This window comes from Nomascus leucogenys, chromosome 20 (assembly GCF_006542625.1).
Source record: "Nomascus leucogenys isolate Asia chromosome 20, Asia_NLE_v1, whole genome shotgun sequence".
NCBI classification, from domain to species: Eukaryota; Metazoa; Chordata; class Mammalia; order Primates; family Hylobatidae; genus Nomascus; species Nomascus leucogenys.
Window position 1 is genome coordinate 67,352,730 of NC_044400.1, and position 14,513 is coordinate 67,367,242.

Genomic DNA, 14,513 nt, shown 5'->3' on the forward strand with positions numbered 1-14,513 from the left:
AGGGAAGATATAAATTGTTTCAACACTGAACAAAAACTGTTAATATGAATATCTGTAGCAACTCAGGAGTATTATTTAATATCTCAACTGCCCAGAATTTAATGAGTCAGGCATATGCAAACTTGTAGTTTTCCTGACACAGAGATTGGCATATCTCTGAGACTGACATATGTGGTAACATTTTAAATATTCTTATAGTTTAACAATTAAACAATAATTTGATTATGCGAGAAACATTTCAGAACTGCACAGCAAGAGGAAAGAATAGAATTGCCCAGCTACGTTACACTCAAGCACTTCTTTCATTTAAAAGAGATTTACCTTGAGTTCTTTCTTTCTTACATCAGCTGGATCATTATTAACACCAACAGTAACAATGGGTGCCCGAATCTCTGAGATAATTTCTGTAACCTGTAAGTTAAGATTCAGAGTACATGCTTTAATATATGTTTGATATATCAGCAAATAGTATGAAAATTCTATATAAAACTCCAAGTAGTATCCACCATATATTGAATAATAGAGCAAAAACATACAGGTAGAAATAGCACACATTCTGTTTGCTAGACAATTTTAGAAAAAAACAAAACAAAACAATACATCTACAAAATGAAATTATTTGAATGGAAGGGAAATAAGCACACAGACATTGAAAGTAAATTATCCCTCATATAATGTTTGAAAAACAGAAAAATGAATTACGGTGCTTAAGATGAGACACTATTAAATTCTCTGCCTAAAATCCTCAACCCTTCTCTTGTTCAGCTCTGTAGGAGTTAAACACAGAAAAATAGAATATCCTTTTATTCTTCCTTTGGGTAGACAATGCATAAATAATAATAGCATAAGGAAGGACTTTCAGAACCACTTGTATATTGGAATTGGCTGATCAGGAAAAGGCTGCCTCCCAAATGAAAGTATTTAAGCAGATGCTGAATAACAACTAAGTATGTTGTAGAAGGGGTGTATATATACGGAGAGGATGGAAGAGATGACCTGCGAATTAACCTGCAACTGAAATTATATGATTTTTATGAAATAAATGATACAGATCTGTCTTTTTTGGCTATGCCAGAAAAAAATAACACTGAAATAGTATTATAGTAAGCAATTATTTCTGTATTTATCAAGCAATACAGAACAATACCTTTATGAACAATACCTCATTGAACAATGAAAGGTAGATTTCATTGCTATTCTTATTTGCAGAGAAGTAAAAAGGCAGAATAACTTGTCCAAAGCCACAAAGCCAGAAAGTATCAGATGAGATTCTAAACCCTAGTATGTACAATTTGAGTAAGCTCTCAAAAACACTAGCACCCAGTGTCTCATGGACAAAACCATATCCCCACTTGTAACTTCCTACCAAACCTGCTCCATTTCAAACTGATTCAACAATAACAGGTACACTAAGAGGAAGAGGGTGATATTTTTCAAATATTCTGTGTATGTAAGAGATAGATAATGGTTTTAAGAAATTTTAAAACTCATTAAAGAGACGAATCTTAAGCAAAGCAAAGACAAAACAAAAACTTCTAAAGAGAAAATATGACAGTATTCAATGTTATTGACCAAAACCTCTTTATCAACAATGAGGAAAATTACTTACAATTTGTGTTCTCTTATTATCATCTATAATGATGTGGAGTAGTCTTTCAACAAGAAAAGAAACCAGGGATATTGGGATTGTGGGTAAAATAAGAATCTCCTGTAAAACAGCCAGCAGTTTTTTTCTGCAGTCAAAAAGAACTAATTTAAATATCATTATGACAAAACATGTTTTATCTCTAACATTCTGCTCTAACCTACTCTGCAAACTTAATTACATTTGCCTCAGTTCTTTCACTTAGGTTTATCACTATAATAGGTACAAAAATCTGTATGTACAGACTTTAGGTCAAATATTCTCATTCCACACAAAAAAAATTTTTATAAAACACCCTATGATTTTTAATAAATCAACATGATAAAATGACAAAATGCCAGAAATGATTAAACCTTTTAGAAAATGCTACTAGCCTTAATAAATCTAAACAGAAACTTTTAACCAAAAACTGCAATTTCATTGATTTACTCTGAGGAAATCAAACTAGAAATATAAATGTATGTGTATATATGGAAATGTGTAGAAGTGAAAGGAAAATTTTTTATACCACTTTAGAGAGCTAGGGTAAATATGTTTAGTTATATTGTAAAAGGACTATATTTCAATATAAGAAATTAGAAGGGCAAATTAGAATGAGTGTTAACATTTAGACATACCTTCCTCCTTCTTCACTGGTATCCAAAGACTTAATAATTAGAATCAATTGTTGACCTATGAATTCTTTTGTCATCAAATTTCCAATATAGGAAAAATCACCTCTGTGTTCTTCATTAACAACTGGAATGCTCTGGATGTAACTAAAACAAGCAGAATTAATAAAGTAGAATCTGTTAAGAAACATCAAACAAGAGTTGATTCCCACCATTAGGTCAGAAAAGGGCCATTTTCAGGTCATATTAGTCTAAATACATATCTATGCCATGTAATTTGGTCTACAAACTCAATTCTATGCCACTGTCATTAACTTTTGCACACAAACTTATTGATGAATCAAAAGAACTTGAATATGTATTTTCAATAATGACTCAAATTTTCTATGGGAAATTTTCAAAAGGTACATATTTATGTCTAACTGATAACTAATTATTTCAATGTCACTAGCATTCCCCCAATTACAGATGGTCCCCAATTACGGGTGGTCCAACTTAAAATTTTTCAACTGTAGGATGAGTTTATCTGAGAATTAAACTCATTTGACTTATGACGTAGCCCCACTGTAAGTCAAGAAGCATCTGTCAAGTTCTGAATCCCTTGCCCAAAAATCCAATTAGTCATAAAGATCTAATCTTCAGCCAGGCACAGTGGCTCACACCTGTCATCCCAACACTTTGGGAGGCCAAGGCAGGTGCATCACAAGGTCAGCAGTTCGAGACCAGCCTGGCCAAGATGGTGAAACCCCGTCTCTACTAAAAATAGAAAAAAATTAGCCAGGCATGGTGGCTACTGTAATCCCAGCTACTCAGGAGGCTAAGGCAGGAGAATTGCTTGAATCCAGGAGGCAGAGGTTGCAGTGAGCTGAGATCGCACCACTGCACTCTAGCCTGGGTGACAGAACAAACCTCCATCTCAAAACAACAACAACAGAAAAGATCTAATCTTCATCATGCCTAATTATCATTCTTTCATTTTAAAAAATTGTAACAATAATTACGCAAGTAATCCATGAACACAATTATCTTTTTTGAAAAAAATCAGAAAAATAGAAACAATTTCACAAATTTTTATTATTCTTTCTTAGGAACCCTACTAATCTCTGTATACACCACCACTATCAGCTACCTTTTATTTTAACTTTTTATTCTTACTACAGACATCACCACCCAGACTAAAGCCCTTCATAATCCTCACCAAGAAGGCTGTATATTCAGTAGCCTCTGCTTTTTGTGTGGAATTAAAAAAGCTACTTAAAAGCAGAACTAAGAGTTTAAGCTTAGACAGTGAAGTGCCTTTAAGATGGAAGTAACATGAAAAACAATCCTGACCAAAAATGTCATTTAAAAAATGTCACCGGGCACAGTGGCTCACACCTGTAATCCCAACACTTTGGGAGGCCGAGGCGGGAGGATCACTTGACATCAGGAGTTCAAGAAGAGCCTAACCAACCTGGTGAAACCCCATCTCTACTAAAAATATAAAAATCAGCTGAATGTGGTGGCAGGCACCTATAATCCCAGCTACTCAGGAGGCTGAGGCAGGAGAATTGCTTGAACCTAGGAGGCAGAGGCTGCAGTGAGCCAAGATCACGCTACTGCACTCCAGCCTGGGCCACAAAGCAAGACTACGTCTCAAAAAAAAAAAAAAAAAAAAAAAGAAACAAAAAGTGAACAAAAACCAAGTTACAGAAATTGTGGTATAATATATAATGAATGAGTATACTCTCATGTATTACAAAGTGATGACCAAGAGTAAATAAAAGCTCATAAATTTCTGGCCACGAGATTAGGACTTTTAAGACATCAGCCACCCCTTGGGTTCTAGTGGGAAATTAATGAAAACTACACTACCGATAACTATCAAAATCAACCAATCAGTAGAGTTACTCTTTTCTGACAGGCTAAAAGAAAACCTTCATTTATACTCATCTTTGGATCTCTTCCCACTTCTCCAGCCCAGCTTTAGCAAAATGCATAGCATCTTGACTGAGTTTTTTTTTTTTTAAGTAAATTCAAACAGTTGTTTAATTAATAGATTAAAAATCCTCAACTGCATAAATACAACTTAAAACTGACCCACCAATTTTAGTTACCATGAAATCCTAACCATTTGTAAAGACACTTATTATAATGAAGAGACCACTCAAGAAAGTATTTTAAAGTCCAAGAATTTACATTTAAGATGGCTTTCAACAAATTTTGTTGTCCCTTTTACTTATTCTAATTTGATAATCCTCATTTCCTCATTTGCTCTTTAAGTGAGCACCTCGGTTAACCAAAATTGTTTCACATCAGAGTTCTCAGTCATTGAATCTACTGCCTAAAATATACAATATGCCTGAAAATACATTCCTGAGATTATCAGGAAACAATTTTTCAATTTAATTTTGTTTCTGTACTCAAGTATACTAATCCCATCTAGTCATGTTGCTCCAAAAAGACAGTCATTCTATCTTTTAGGTATTCTTTCAACAATCACTAAAATAAATTTCTGAAAGTTTTCTTCTTTTTTTGTTTTTTTTTGAGACAGAGTCTTGCTCTGTCGCCCAGGCTGGAGTGCAGTGGCACGATCTCGGCTCACTGCAAGCTCCACCTCCCAGGTTCACGCTATTCTCCTACCTCAGTCTCCCGAGTAGCTGGGACTACAGGCGCCTGCCACCACGCCCAGCTAATTTTTTTGTATTTTTAGTAGAGACGGGGTTTCACTATGTTGGCTAGGATGGTCTCGATCTCCTGACCTCGTGATCCACCGGCCTCGGCCTCCCAAAGTGCTGGGATTACAGGCGTGAGCCACTGCGCCCAGCCGAAAATTTTCCTCTTTAAGGTGAAGAAAATAAGCCGACGAGGTTAAAGTTACTTATTTCAAAACTCAAAGACTGAGTAACAAAGGAAATGTTAATCCCTGACCTTTCAGAAGGGAGGAATCAAGCTTTTTACAAGTCACCTTCTGATGCTGTCCTTGAGGAAAACTCCTCCCCCTTTATGTCATTTAAATATTTAACATTTCCTCATATTTTCTTGTATTTTCACTACCTTCTACAAACATCTTTTATATTAATATATATTATTAAACTTTGCCACAAACTCATTCCTTTTGGAAACATTTCAACATGGCCCAAACAGCATTACAATGAATTCCCTAATTAAATGTCAAAGTCTGAAATAATTAACATTAAATCGCTCATTATATTCACACAGGTTCTTCATGATGTTAATATGGGCTTGAGCTATAGTTTCCTTATTGGCTCACATTTGAGATACTTATCCTAGATTTAGGATTTTTGCAGGGGAAATTTAGAGGCATGCACAGCTTTGCTGCCTAACTTTTATGTGAGATCATTTTAAACAAAAGCAGAGAACCATTATTTCATACAGATAATTCAGGTCCATAATTCCTATTATATGGAAGCTTTTTTAAAAAAAATACATCAGGCTGGGCGCTGTGGCTCACGCCTGTAATCCCAACACTTTGGGAGGCCAAGGCAGGCAGATCACGAGGTCAAGAGATTGAGACCATCCTGGCCAACATGGTGAAACCCCATCTCTACTAAAAATACAAAAATTAGCTGGGCATGGTGGCGCGTGCCTGTAGTCCCAGCTACTCAGCAGGCTGAGGCAAGAGAATTGCTTGAACCCGGGAGGCGGAGGATGCAGTGAGCCAAGATCATATTACTGTACTCCAGCCTGGCAACAGAGCAAGACTCCGTCTCAAAAAAAAAAAAAGCATAAAGTTAAAGTTAAAAACCTACATACCAATATCTATCAAAATATACATATATTATCCTTTGGCTTAGCAACTTATTTCTTGGAATTAACCCCCAAAAATCCCAAAGATACCCAAACATGTAAAGGAAATTTAACATACTTTTGCTTTTATCAGTGAAAAATGGAAACATCCTAAATGTCCATCAACAGAGGAATAAATTGTTACCACCATACTATGGAATGATATGCTGTTAAGACTGTAACAGTATCTATTACATTATATATACACCAATATATAATGATCTCAGGTATCTTTTTTTGGAAAAAAAAAGTATATACACAGTGTTATATTTTTAAAGAAACCTGTACTCAAAAAATGTATATAAATGCAGAGAAAGAGGTTTGAATATACACCTTATATTGTTTAGTTGCTAATTCTAAGGGTTGCTAGAATATACACTTAGTTGCTAATCAATGGGATTGAGGAAGTAGGAAATAAAAGGGGGAATTCCACATTTTTATTCCTTATATCTCTGTATTTGAATTTTGACAAGAATGCATTCATGTTTTTCTTGTATAATTTTAAAGTGAAATAAAGTAATCCAAATAATTTCTTAAGAGGTATAATTATGGTAATCCAAATTGTTTTTTAAAAAGGCATATTTTGAAAAAACTTTAAAATATGAAGCCAGATAGTGTTTTTAATAAATAAAAGTGGCCACAAAGATCTACACTGTGAACTGGAAAACAATGGTCCATGCATCAAATCCAGCCTATTACCTGTTATATAGCTTGCAAGCTAAGAATATTTTAAATTTTTAACTGATCTTTTTTTAAATTTCTTATTTTGTTAACACATAAATATTAAAGTTCAACTATTTAGTGGCCATAAAAGTCAATAAAAGTTTTATTGAAAAACAGTTACTTACATTGTCTTTGGCTGCTTTTACAATACCATGGCAGAGTTGAGTCATTGTGACAGATGGTATGGCCCACAGGACCCTAAGATATTTATTATCTGACACTTAACAGAAAATGTGTCAACCAATTTCAGAAATAATATATCATCATTATCAACTTCATGCAGAAATGGCCATAATCATATCTTAACAGTTTTGAAGAAATGATTCTAAACATAGTGACTTGCTGTTTCAGTATACAGACCAGCACAAGATATTCAAAAAGACTCGATGTGTATAACTATCCCTGCATGTATAAAAAAAGGATTTTTAACATATTCACAATCAAACATGACTTTGAGGAAGGCGACTGGGAGGTGACACATGTAGCAACACAATCATTCTCCAAACTAAAAGAAAAAAAATTTACCTCAGTAAATAGTCTGCATATACTACAGGCTCTGGCAAAATCTGCTCTAAAAATTCTTCACCTTCATCTCCTTTTGATTTCAAATATTCACAAAGGGCACACCAATACAAAGCAATTTCAGGAGTTAATGTTTCCACTGGAATCAATTTCCTTCATTTAAAAGAGTGTAAGAGAAAGCATGATCTTTTTATCATTAAAAATTGAAGAGCACAAAAATGAGAATAATAAGATTTGCTTTAAAACCACTACACTATCCTTTCAATTAGAGTCATTAATGTATCCACATAAAAAGGAATGAAGAAACTTAGAACAAAAAAGAACCAAATAAGCAAACATATACTAGGGGTGCATGTTGCTGGATTTTCTCATGGTAGGCTAATTCAAAAATCAAAGTAAGAAACTGAAGGGGGGAAAAGCATAGCTAAAGTAGATAGTCTACGATAAAGTTATGAGTTCTTACACCAGGAGGGGTAAAAGGAAGGATAAAAAGATATTCATCAGACTAAAAGAAAACAAAAGAGAGGTAAGATTAAAGGTATTAATATAATCTTAAGCTATGGGGAGGAAAAAAACAAATTAATTGCATAAGTTAATCAGTATTACATTTCAAAGAATGAATCCTTTATGTACCTGCCATCATTGTTTTTACAGAGTCCCACCAGTTCACTGAGAGGAGTTATTGAAAACAAGGCATTGAGAACAGAGACTGCCACTTCAGAAGAATTTTCTACATCCAACCGATGAAGCAACTCTAAGATATTTCCTTCAGAGAAGCGTAACCAGCCTTGAAGAAGATGCTTCTGCATAGCTTGTTTCACAGCATCTATTGAGTCATTTGAAACATAGGTGAACAAAGGCTCCCTCTAGCTTCCATCTCTTGTATTTTGTCTGTTTTAATTAACAAAGTCAGTATTTACAATATATACATATTTGAGACAGAGTCTCGCTCTGTCACCAGGCTGGAGTGCAGTGGCACGATCTTGGTTCACTGCAACCTCCACCTACCGGGTTCAAGCGATTCTCCTGCCTCAGCCTCCCGAGTAGCTGGGACTAAAGGCATGCACCACCACGCCCAGCTAATTTTTGTTTCACCATGTTGGCCAGGATGGTCTCAATCTCTTGACCTGGTGATCCGCCCGCCTCGGCCTCCCAAAGTGCTGGGATTACAGGTGTGAGCCATAGCACCCAGCCAACTAAGCATATTAAAGGAAAAAAATAGAAGTAGTGTGATACTGCAAAAGTCACTGTGATGGTCACTTACAAATAAAAATGGAAAAGGCTCAGCACCAAATACCATAGCCTACAAAAATATCTTTACATTCCTTCTCCCCAGGTTCAATGGGCTTCAGGTGTTAGCCCAGAATATGTAATAGCTATTATCTCACTTGTTATCTGATTTCATCTATTACAGGATTGCTATTTGCAGTAGTGAACTATACAAGCACACGTCACTGAACGAACCTTAGTCTTAGCTTTTAAGGTCATCCTAGTGATTAGTCCTCTGACAATGTTTTCAAACTCAAGTCGGTTTTCTAACTACAGCACAATAGAGCCATCTTGGCCTTCTCATGAGAGTTAAAAATTTCAAAAAATATCATTCCTATAAGCAGATTCTCTCAGGCTCCCCAACCCCTGGGCCACGGACTGGTACCAGTCTGTGGCCTGTTAGGAACCGGGCCACACAGGAGGAGGTAAGCCGTGGTCTAACGAGCATTACCACCTGAGCTCTTCCTACTGTCAGATCAGCAGATGCATTAGATTCTCTTAGGTGCAGGAACTCTATTGTGAACTGCGCACATGAGGTATTCAGGTTGCGCGCTCCTTATGAGAATCTAAGTAATGCCTGATGATTTGAGGTGGAATAGTTTCATCTGGAAACCATCCAGCCCGCCCTCTGTGGAAAAACTGTCTTCCATGAAATCGATCCTTGGTGCCAAAAATGTTGGGGAACACTACTCTAACAGAAAAAAAAAAAAAAAATAGGAAAATTATACTGGTCTGACCATTCCTAATTGTTGTTTCTGATACACAGAAAACATTCATACCAAGGTATACACATAAGGAACAGCATTTTTTTTTTAAGGAAGAGAGAAAGGGCAAATAGATCTTTTCCTACTTCTGATATGAATTAGCTCTACAGACTTAAGTATTGTTTCCTCCATCTGTAAAATACAGAAAGGGTGAAAGAAATAAGCTCTGCTCCTTCAAAATACCAAGATCTTGGCTGGATGCGGTGGCTCACGCCTGTAATCTCAACACTTTGGGAGGCCGAAGCAGGTGGATCACTTGAGGTCAGGAGTTCGAGACCAGTCTGGCCAACATGGTGAAACCCCATCTCTACAAAAATATAAAAATTAACCAGACATAGTGATGTTCACCTGTAATCCCAGCTTCTCAGGAGGCTGAGGCAGGAGAATTGCTTGAAACTAGAAGGCAGAGGTTGCAGTGAGCCAAGATTGCACCACTGCACTCCAGTCTGGGTTATAGAGCGAGACTCTGTCTCAAAAATATATATATATCAAAATCTTTAGCCCTATATTTTCTATATAATACATCAAGATAAATTTCACCAGGTTCATGGGACTGACAGGCTTACTTGACCTGATTTGACACTTGTTTCTTAAACCTTGTTAAGTCTGACGTCAAAATCTACTAAAGTTTTGCATATACAAAGTTGTTTATCTTACCTGATCTGTCATTAAGACCTTGTTGAAGGAGCATTACTCTCTGAGCAATGGACATAGCTCTCATATGAACCTTCTCAGCTAAAACCTTAAAAATAATTTATAAAGATGGTCATTAACCTCAACACAATTTATAGATTTCATAAGAATATCACCATCTTAGAAAATTACCCAGAATCTCCAAAAGAGATTAATACCTGGTAACACACTTAATACAGTAAGATTCTACCTAAATTACCTGTGTTCTCCATAAAACCTCAATTGAAGAAATTATTACATGCCAAGTATTTTTCAAAGGCACTTTAAGAAAATGGCTTCTTGTCCTTTAAGAATATGCCAGCACAAGACATTGAACTTATTTACCTGATAAGCCAGCTTTCTGACAGCCTCTTTCACATCCTTGGTGCGCCCTACAATTTTTGGCAAAGTCTTTGCTGATGGTGCAATACATGATAACACTGCCCGTCTAACTTCTGGATTTGAATCATTTTCAATCAAAGTAGCATATGCTAAAAATAAAGCAATACATTTTAGTACTGAAGAAATTACTTATTTAACTATAGTCATAAAATAACGCACATTTTGATATTTTAAAATGCCTTTAATATGACAAAGATAGGCTGGGCACAATGGCTAATGCCTATAACCAGCACTTCGGGAGGCCAACGTAGGTGGAGAGCTTGAAGCCAAGAGTTCAAGACCAGCCTGAGCAATATAGCAAGACCCCTCTCTCTACAAAATAATTTTAAAATAAAAAATTAGCTAGGCATGGTAGTGGCGCTTCCAGTTACTTAGGAGGCTAAGGTGGAAGGATCACTTAAGCCCAGGAGTTTGAGGCCACACCTCTGCAATCCAGCCTGAGTGAGAACCCATCTGTAATAGAAAGTAATGTCATTTTTTAGTCTTACACATTTTAGTTGAACTTTTTTTTCCCACCAACTTCCTTCTTTTTCTTTATTTTGGAGACAAGGTCTCACTATGTTGCCCAAGTTGGAGCCAAAGTGCTGAGATTACAGGCCTGAGTCACTGCTGCGCAGGCCACCAACTTCTCTTCTAAAGACACAAGGGGGAATTAGTCAACGGACTGGCTCTAAGACCAAAAGTGAAAACAAATAGCCCTAAAAGTCATAGGAAATTCATCATTAAGATTATGTCTGTGCTACTCCTCAATATTTAAGAGAAAGCTTAATATAGCAGACAGTTTATTTTAAACTGATACGGCTTTATAATGGCCCATTATTTTGGTTTTTTAAGGAGACCTAAAAGGAAATATTTTTTGGTTTTATTCATTGAAACAAACCCATTTCTTATATTTAAATATATTTATCTGTACTTCTCACATCTTTCCCACCTCAATTATTAAGTACGGGTTGACTATCAAATACCTATGTTTTACACAATATTATTATGGGTATCTTTTAACACCAGAAAAAATACCAACTACTATAGTGATAAATATACCAGTGATTTAAAATTGGTAACAGGGACAAAGAGGACAGAAGAGTGCCTAAAACATACCTAGGCATATATGGAAAAATGAAATACAACTATCTTTATGACCGCAGAGGTAAGAAAAAATTCCTTAAAAAAGAGATGAAAAAATACGAATCATAATGGCAGAGGTTTATATTTTTGACAAAAAAATTTCTGTTCAAAAAAAGATACCCCAAAGGGAGTGAAACAATGATACCCCAATGAGCCACCTACAATAAGAAGAGATCTACAATTCATATAACCCAAGGATTTCTTTTCAAAATATATAAAGAACGCAAATGAATTTTTTAAAATAGTATTTTTAATTAAAAACCCAATGAAAAAATGGGCAAAACACAGTAACAGGTATTATATAGAAATATAATTGGCTGCTAAATATATACACATAGTATGATTTACACAAAACGACAGGAAAACAGTAAGACAGACATGTGATTTATGTAAAAATTTTTTTTTTAATTTAAGTAAGAGACTGATTAACCTAAAACTGAGGATAATAGTGACTTCTGAGGGACAGGGATGCAACTGGGATAGGATGCAAGTACTGACTTTTTTTTTTTTAAGCTGGGTGCTTGCTACTTAAGTTTTTTTTTTAATCTGAATCATATATTAATTACCTATACTCTTCAAATGTATAGACCATAATAAAAAATTTCAAATACTGAAAATTTAACAAAATCAACAAATCTGAAAAAAGATTTAGGAAACTACACACACCATTAACCACTGGGCATTCATCATCCTTGGGATCCTGAAGTCGTGAAAGCGCCAGAACTGCCTGTATTCTCACATTTGGAATCTTATCTTTCAATCTAATAAGCATGGCTTTATTAATTTTATCAAATATATCATCATCAATCTGAGCATTTTCTGGCATACTTCCCAAAAGCTTGTTTATGAGCTGGCACACTCTAAATCTCACTGCATTGCTGTTTGCTTCATGAGACTAGAACAGAAACAAATCAAAATTTATTCATAGTCACATACCACTCCCAAATAATTAATATTATCTGAACTCTATACATTTGGAATGCAAGAAGTTACAACAACAATTCATTTCCTGAAGAGAACCTACAATGCTACCTTGGTGCATATGTATAGCAAATATATATTTTTACAGTCTCAAAATAAACAGTCTGAAAGAAGTCTTTGCTAAGTTATATAGTCCTCTTTGTAGAGGCTTCTAAAATACAGAACTGATTTAAAATAAACATAGGAGAACTGGCTTAAAGAGGTCATTAAAAATTTAATGCTGGAGTTAAAGTCCACTTTTTAATCATAATGATAATTCTAATATTTCCTATAAAAGGTAGACTCATTCAGTTTTTTTCAATCACTAGATATTTCATTGTCAAAAACACACAAACTCCCACGACTCTTTTGAAAGTAGCAAAATTTTCTAAAATCCCTCCCCAAAGCTATAATTTTCATAGTACCTTTAAGAGAAAAGTAAACAAATAATTTAAAAGGCCACCATCTTCCTCTTCCTCATCATCTTCCATATCTGATTGGTGAAATGAGGTAACAAACTTTGCTGCAAATTCTATTACCCTCTCCACAGCTGGTTCACGTTTATAGACCACCATAACATATTTAAGGTAATGAATGAACTCCTCATGAAAAACTGTTTTATCATCCATCTGAAAGACAAAAGAAACCCTTCATAAACTGCACCGATAAAAATCCTTTATTCCCAACATCTCCCTAAGACTGATGAAAGCACTAACCATAATAATGTAGACAAATTAAAATCTTTATTTAGTAAACTCTTAATTATCCAAACCAGCAAAAGGGCAATCAATTTGCATGAATTTCTCTCCAGGCTATAATGGGAGTACACAAGCTTGACTTTTGACAGTGAAAAGATTCCTCTGATATATTTTTTTCAGTATCTTTGAATTCTCAATAAGCCTTTAGTACCACTACGTTACAAATACGCTTCTTCAACAACCCAAAATCAATACTGGCTTTTATATTTCTCATATTCAGGCCTTCCTATCACTAGCAGTTTCTTTATGAGATAACTTGCACGTCCTATCTCACATCCTCAAAGCCCTGTGATGTTTACTTACAATTTTTCTTGGACCTCAAGATAACTCATCTTCCCCAAATTAATTGTTCTATTCTTCTCAAGGTTCCACTCAAAATAAACAAATAGTATGTACATAAATAAGAATGGCCAGGCCCTAACGAATAATTTGGTATTTGGTGATTGGATTCAAACCGTGGGACAAGGGTAGAATCATTTGACGGTCGGCAGGGAGCGATGACCCCAGAGGCAACGACCACTGAACCCCCGCAAGCAGGAACCACTCTGCGGTTCAATATTTGATGTCTGATCGCCCCGGTGTTCGTAAATGTTTCTCTCCACGTTCACGATCAGACTAAGGAATGACGGTCCACGCCGCCCAGAGGCTGGGGGTGTCGGCTCAGAAAAGCCAAGGCGGGGCCCGTGTGAACGACGCCCAGGCTTTGGAGTCTTTCTGGCCTGGGCCCAGGCGACCTCGGGTAAGTCCCTGACTTCTCCGAATCTCAGGTCCCTACGAAGTGAGTCGCGAAGGTGAACAAGGCTGGAGTCACGGTGCGCAGAGCCCGAGCCCGAGGGCCCCTGAGGGAGGGTGGGCCGGGGCGGGCGAGAGGCGGCGGCCGGGGCCGGGCGCGCTTACCGTGCGGTAGGTGCGGCTCAGCGCCACCACCAGCTTCGCCTGGTTCTGGTGCGGCTGCTGCGCCAGCCGAAAGGCCTCCTTAATCGACAGCAGCCTCCTTTCCGCTCCCATGGCTCTGGAACCCTGCCGGGACGAGTCCTGCTGGCGCTCGGCTACAACCTGCCCGCCCGCCAACCCAGAGGCAGAGCTCTCCGCGGAGTCTTCTCTGACAGCCCCCGGGAGTATTTACCGCCTGAACGTTCAAATAATTCCCGCGAGAGGGGGAAATCCCGCGAGACTGCCGCCAGAGCTTTGGGAGGAGAGAGCGGGAAGCGATGGGTCCACCCACCTCACACCCCGCGCTTTGGGCGCATGCGTCTAGGTTCAACCGTGACCA

At 36.8% G+C, this 14,513-nt stretch overlaps 1 protein-coding gene across 1 annotated transcript in view; it reads right to left on the reverse strand.

Annotated features, from left to right (window-relative positions):
• NCAPG (non-SMC condensin I complex subunit G) overlaps positions 1-14,420 on the reverse strand; it is a 33,008-nt gene extending 18,588 nt beyond the window's left edge. The window contains exons 1-10 of the mRNA XM_003258518.3: positions 14,138-14,420; positions 12,908-13,111; positions 12,189-12,417; positions 10,341-10,486; positions 9,981-10,065; positions 7,924-8,116; positions 7,294-7,443; positions 2,263-2,403; positions 1,610-1,733; positions 322-411 (exon numbers count right to left, since the gene is read on the reverse strand). Of these exons, the coding sequence (XP_003258566.1) occupies positions 322-411; positions 1,610-1,733; positions 2,263-2,403; positions 7,294-7,443; positions 7,924-8,116; positions 9,981-10,065; positions 10,341-10,486; positions 12,189-12,417; positions 12,908-13,111; positions 14,138-14,248 (1,473 nt within the window). The 5' untranslated portion in view covers positions 14,249-14,420. The remainder of the gene's footprint in view (positions 1-321; positions 412-1,609; positions 1,734-2,262; positions 2,404-7,293; positions 7,444-7,923; positions 8,117-9,980; positions 10,066-10,340; positions 10,487-12,188; positions 12,418-12,907; positions 13,112-14,137) is intronic.
• Positions 14,421-14,513: the final 93 nt, after the last annotated feature.